This window comes from Nanorana parkeri, unplaced genomic scaffold (genome assembly GCF_000935625.1).
Source record: "Nanorana parkeri isolate BGI_ZX_2015 unplaced genomic scaffold, ASM93562v1 scaffold2376, whole genome shotgun sequence".
In the NCBI taxonomy this organism is placed as follows: domain Eukaryota; kingdom Metazoa; phylum Chordata; class Amphibia; order Anura; family Dicroglossidae; genus Nanorana; species Nanorana parkeri.
This window is the reverse complement of record NW_017308644.1, coordinates 123718-130537: the sequence shown is the minus strand read 5'-3', so window position 1 is coordinate 130537 and position 6820 is coordinate 123718. Positions and strand designations below refer to the sequence as shown.

Here is a 6820-nt window from a genome sequence, read left to right as displayed (position 1 = left end):
AGGCTTTTTCTTTGGGGGGCACTTTCAAAGGGGGGGGGGGGGACCCCCACCCCCAAACCAGTGAGGCAGAACCTCACCTGCTATTACCGGTATCGGCATCAGTGCCAATACTGGGCATTTTCATGAGTACCGTCGCTTTCATCTGTAAATGGAAGAGGCTGCCGTAAGGATCCCTGGGGACTTCACGGCAGCTTTCTCGGGACCTCGCAGCACTGCTTACAGTGATGGACGCACATCTTGTCCTTCCAAGGGAACCCCACTGCCTGCACCCGCCCACAAGAGCCTCCGGACCACTGGTGAGTGCCACACAGCCCTCAATAGAGCCCGCACAGCAACCTAAAAGGCAGCACAGCCCACCATAGACCCTGCACAGCCCACCTGAGACCCTGGAGACATCAGGCCACCACCCCATATTATTCTGCACTGCTGTACAGATCTGCTTCCCCAGCTTCTTCTCCTGGCTCTAAGAGCCGGAGACTGTGTAGTACACAACTTCTGGGTCCAGTGATGGGAGGAGAGGCTGAAAGCCGCTGACTCTCACTCCGATTATTGCGGGGGGACCCGCCGCTCCCGGGCGCCGCACGGGGACATCGGTGCCCGGGGAAGCCGACGGGGGGAGGGCGCTGCACGGTACCAACGATCGCTTGTACATTAACAGCAATCTTCTGCTGTTTAAAACGATACCAAGAAGCAGCCGTGTTCTTGTTTTAACCACTTCTGCGGTTCACCGTCTATGGACGTATTGCGGCCCGGGAAGTGGTTAAGATGAAAAACATCTTTTTCTAAAAAAACAACAGCACTGCAGGTGTTTGTAACCACATTGAACCTTTAAAAGACACAAGGCCTATAAAAAAATCCAAATGCTGTGGGTATAGAAAAGAATCACCCCCTTCAAAATAATCACATTTTGTTGCTTTGCGGCCTGAAATGAAGACAGACACAGTTTTTTTTTTTTAATCCAGCTGTATTTACCCAGTGCAACTTATAACACCAAGTTAAAGATACAGTGGGGCAAAAAAGTATTTAGTCAGCCACCAATTGTGCAAGTTCTCCCACTTAAAAAGATGAGAGGCCTGTAATTGGCATCATAGGTAGACCTCAACTATGAGAGACAAAATAGCAGCCAAAAAGCTTTCTTTTAGTCCCCCGTTTTTTTTTCTACTCACCCGTTCGGTGGTCCCCTACCTTAAAGCAGATGGCTCTTCTTGCAATCGTGGTGAACGGCTCATGCAGAAGGAAGGAAGCAACTATCAGGCAGGGATCTGCAGTGAAAAACACATCAGCAGGAAAAACTCCAGAAACGTGACAGCAAAAGACTAGAGCCAGGCCCAGAAGGCCAAAGGGCTGCCATGCTGGCCTCACTCCCCGGCCTTACTCCCCAAAAAATAGTACTAAAAGTAATTTCAGTACAGCGTTGCATGACTAAATAAATGTCAGTCAAAGTACTGCAGCGCTGAATACTGACAAATGGCCTGGCCAGGAAAGGAATGTAAATACTTGGTCTTCAAGTGGTTAATAAAAGGGTAGGAAAATTAGAAAAAGAATAGGGTTTCCGGAGAGGTATAATAGACCATGCATGTATAAAAGTATCAAAATGTATTTTAAACATACAGATAAATAAGGGTAAAAATTGATTACAATTCATGAATCATACAATGCGAATAGGTCTATATCTAGTGAGTACATTCATAGTCCATAAATGAATGCTAGCATGATCATATTATTAGAACTGTCGTTGGTATAGTAACTTGTTCGGGACCAAACAAATTTCTAACATAGTCTCTTTAGGTTGCTTTTTACAATAAAAGCAAATGACGGGATCTCCATGCTCTTTTACTCTTCCATTGCTGATTTGTTATGCGCTATTCTCACTTTTGGGTGGGCCTTAACACTTGCTATATGCATCAGCCAGCCCGCTGTTCTTTGCTGTGAGCATACTCACTTGCGTGTTCCCAGCAGAGTTACCAAAGTGTCACCTACTGCTCCCAGTCACTGTACAAATGGGAACCAGTGGGTTGGGCTCCATATCATGTGACAGCCAATCACAACGGTCACATCATTGGAAAGCCCATCTCCTTTTGTTTAGAACCCCTAGTGATAGCTGGTGCCAAGGGGTTCAAATTCCAGTTTACTCATCAGCTAAAGAATGCATAAGCTCCATATTCACTTAATGATGCTGGCTTAGAGTAGTACCTGTTACATTTCTGCTTACCCTTCTAAGCTCTTAGATGCTTCTGGCTTAAAGCTGAACTCACAAATAAAAGTTAATCAGTATGGTCAAGGGCTAAAGGCATCTTTAGTCCAGGTGAGGTTGAAAGCAGAGGAATACTTACCCTTTTCCACCTGGCAGAGGAATACTGACCTTTCTCTGCACAACTTCATGTCGTTGTGATTCAAATGTCCTCACATTTCATACTCAGAGGGCCCACAAGGCAGACAAAGAGAATCTGTTTTTTGGGAGCAGCCATACAGTTGGTAGGAAGATAAGTATTCCTGGACAAGGGTTGTTATATTTCCACATTCTTTCCAAAACGAAAAAAAAGTTTTGGCTATACATACCCTTCAACTTCTTAAATAAAATATTATGGTCATTGCAAAATTTTTTGATAGTTTCACTTTTACTAATTTGAATTTTATATCCTTTCTTTTTCCGGTAGCATTGAAAAAGTTTCCAAGATAACATCGCCAGTGTTGATCATTCATGGGACAGAAGATGAAGTGATTGATTTCTCCCATGGTCTGGCCCTTTATGAACGTTGTCCTAAAACCGTTGAACCTCTTTGGGTAGAGGGTGCTGGGCATAACGACATTGAGTTGTACAGCCAATATTTGGAACGTCTGAAACGCTTCATCTCTCAAGAGCTGACTTCACAAAACAGTAACTGACCATGAGCAAAGTCAAATCTATACTCATATCTTCCAATGATCTTAGAATCTTCGGAAGTAGAAAGGAGATACCTGTTTTTACATTTTGCAAATTACTCATGGCCAATGATTTTCCATTTTTTAAGTTTATATGAAATGTTTTTGCTATTTTGTGTCACAACTGACTGTAAGCATTCTTGTTCTGTGTTTACTGCAAAGTAAAAAATGCAGCAGGTTAGACAGAAAATCCCATAAAAAAAAAAAATACTGAATCACTTTAGATTTATAGTTATAAATATGTAAAATATGTAATGATTCATGGTAGCTCCTTCTGGCTAAGGAGAATCTTTTGAAAACAAATAAATACTCCTCTCTAATAACTGTAAAAATTCCTGAAAAAATTGACTTGCGTACAAATATGAGATGAAAACAAAGGTGCATTTTTCTTACTAAAAATACTAAGGTGGGGTAAAAGACTTTAAGGGCTCATACTGTCTGTAACTGCATAGTAATAACACGTTAAAGGAGAATTCGTGCCTATATTCTATAGAAATAACAGAACTACCACACTGTAATGTTTCACTTAACTCAGTGTAACTTTAATATATTAGATGGTTACATACCAGAAACCCATTCATAGTGGCTTTCAGCTGCCTCCAGAACCTGAATTCTAATCTTCTACTTAACAGTAACCTTTACATTTTCTGAAGCCATAAAAGAAAACCTGAAGCCCTGAAAATAACAAAAACAACCTTGAGCTGGCTGCTCATAATTCTGCATTATATTCTTAAAGTATATGCAAACCTTAACTAAATTTAGTTTTGCTAAAGCAATCTGTATCATAAACAACTCTAATTTTTTTTTTCCTAAAAATGTTTTACCTTTTTTTCCATTTTTTATGGCATCTCACTGATGCTGACCTCCTGCGGCCTCTTTGTTGCCACTTCTGCATGCATGCACCTCAGCAATGGCATCTTGGCAGGGTGGGTGTTCTAATAGTGGGAACAGTAGACTACGCCTATGTAATGTGTGCTCTAATAGCCATTTTACACTCCATCCAAAGTCCATGTAACAGAATGACAATGTAAGATTACATTTGGGAAACTGGGACAGAATGTTGAGATGCTGTAACAGGAAATGCTTGAACAAGAACTTGTAAGATCACCAGGTATTATTTTAATGAAAGCTGCAGATTTAAAAATATTGAAAATTACTTTTAAAATGATTATGTTAAACTATGAGATTTTAGTGATTGGGTTTACATACAGCAGACTTTAAATAAATGGCAAATCTTTCAGGGTGACTTATATTAGGAACCCTGTAGCTCTGAAGAAAATGCATAATTCCCAAAACCATTTTTGATGATTGGGTAAATCTAGGGTTAAAATAGGAAACCCCATTAATCTAAAGTCTGAAATGAGGCCTTCCTGTCTGTATTTGGATAGTGGTGGAATTGCAATTATAATTACAATGTACCTTGGAAAAGTGCTCTGATTTTGTTATAGGTATCTTCTGAGCACCTGCTTATGTAAATTGGTATCTACACATCAGCATTTTATTTTAAAGAGACAGCCCAGGATCATGTGATTGTTAATGTAGATGCATTTTTCACCATTTGGTTTTTCTGCATATCCAGTCTCTTGGTTATAAGTTTGTTTTTGATGTTGGTTTTTTTTTCATAAAAAAAATTGCTAAGGACTTTTAAGCAAGGACTGTGTGTAGCCAATAAAGGATAAAATCTGAAGAGCAATAAACTAAGATGTGTCTGTATTTATCTTGGGGTTGAGGAGAAATCATTATGGTATTGGACCAACTTTTTATTTTCTAGGGGAGTTTAGTGGGCATTTAGCTAGCCAATTGTTCCAGAGTACACAGGTTACAGCAAATATCTCCCTATTAAGAAAAATTATTCTACCTTCAGAGTCAATCTTAGCCTTAATTCATAAAGCTGTTCATTTCATGATATATAATGTTAATACCCCAGTTAAAGGAAAAATATACAAGGCAAAAGGAATGGCAAAATCATGATCTATGAAGTCATTCCTCACATTACCCTGGGGTTTTCTAGCGTGGTATTGCATTTCTGCTTCACCGCAAACACCTTACAGAGGGTCAACTGATCCTCACCCCAGGGGTTCAGCAAACCCAGATGCAGGTATTCTGGCTCCACATGGGAGAATGTGGCCCCATGATCAGGACTTACCTTGTTTTGGTCCCCCATTTTAGGATCAGGTTCAACAGATTGAAATGCTACTGCTAAGTAGGAAAGCTAGTCTGGGAGGTTTGTAGACTATTTAGCTAGTGTCCCTGAATTCTTTTCAAGCTTGTCTGTGGTCTCCTAAGCCCTATTAGCTAGTTTAGATGGGTGAGGGGCCTCACCTGAACCAGCAAAATTCAGCTTAGGTCATTGGATCCTTCTTCTCTTTCCAAATCATGGTGGCAGAAAAAGGTCCCTTTGAGTCACTCAAGATAATTGGGAGAACAAAAATATTAATGTAATTATGCTTTATTATATATGTTCGAGGTAACACATCTTGGTTATGAAAAAAAAATGCAAGGTGCCCTTTTGACTCATGTTTTTCAGAACACTATATACGTTTTTTTTTTTGTTTTTTTTATTCACCAAATAAAAGGCTGTAAAATAACCCATTTAAAAATAATTTAAATAAGGGACTTTGTAGTTAATGGCTGATGCATTAACGACAAACTACATTAACTACTGCATGGTCAAAAATAGTGATAAGGCTTTGCTTGGTGCAAACCTAGTTCGTCCAAGCCCACTCAAAACTCCACAGACACCCACTCCTTACAACCCAATCCGTTTTGGGGAAGCATATCCGCAGCTATATGTCACAAAGGGACAGGGAATGCTACTTTAACACTCTTTGGGTCGGGAGGAGAGGGTGGCAGTCAGTTCTGAGCCAGCTTGGGTGAACTCTGGCGAACTTGTTTTACACCAAGCCCAGGCTCATCAATGGTCATAGTGGAGTCTTCTTCCTCAGAGACCACATGTCCACCTCTTCAATTTTCTCTTCTGTATCTGCCATGTTCCCCTCCACACCATATGGTCAAGTCCTTTCTCATTCATCACTTCCGGTCTGTTACCACCTCCCAACACCCTGTGCAGCTAAGCTTTTAATAGGGCACAGAAAGTATTAATAGCATTTAAAGAAAAGAAAACATTGAAAACACATTAAAGGGAATTCACTGATGTTTCCAATTTTTTGCTTCAAAATGACTAAAGAATCTAAATTTTACTAAAGATTTGGTCATAGCCATATAACCTCCACCTCTGGAAATTCAGACGGAATGTCCCCCGCCTGTCCCATTAAACTGCCAGCGGTAGAAAGCCAGGGGCAATCCGCAGTGGCTGGGGGCAATAGCCAGCCTGCTATTGCAATAGCAGGCTGGCTATTGCACCCAACTGAACAAATAATAATTTTGCGCTAAGGAACCACTATAATAATATTAGCTGTTGTGCTAAGTACATGAATAATAAGCCATAATAAAGTGCACTGCGCTATCAAAGAATATATACCAAAAAATATTTTTAAATGCAATCAATATTTTAACTAGGTAGATATATAACAACAAATGGTGATATATTAATCCTCCAAACAGATTGTGAAAAGTGCTCACTATAATCCACTATTTAAAAAGTGTTACAACCGATACAGTCCATTATGGACATGCCACAAAAGTCCATATCCACAAGTGAATGAGTCCACAGGTGAATGAATCACAAATGTATCCACTAAAACAGCTGATAAAAATGGATACATATCCATAGACAGTTGCCATGATCCTCGTTGGATAAACAACATACCTAAAGGATACCTAAACAAACGTAAATGTTCCTTAATTATTTTTCATAAATAAAATTAAGCTTTTTATCAGCATCTTGGTAATCATACTTTTTGTGGCACCTGAAATCCCCGGGGTCCTTTGTAGCCAT

The 6820-nt window shown here is 40.0% G+C and overlaps 1 protein-coding gene across 1 annotated transcript in view; it reads left to right on the top strand.

The window, feature by feature from the left end:
* LOC108801544 (protein ABHD17A) overlaps positions 1 to 3022 on the top strand; it is a 31607-nt gene extending 28585 nt beyond the window's left edge. Inside the window, exon 4 of the mRNA XM_018573433.1 lies at positions 2658 to 3022. Within this exon, the coding sequence (XP_018428935.1) occupies positions 2658 to 2886 (229 nt within the window). The 3' untranslated portion in view covers positions 2887 to 3022. The remainder of the gene's footprint in view (positions 1 to 2657) is intronic.
* Positions 3023 to 6820: the final 3798 nt, after the last annotated feature.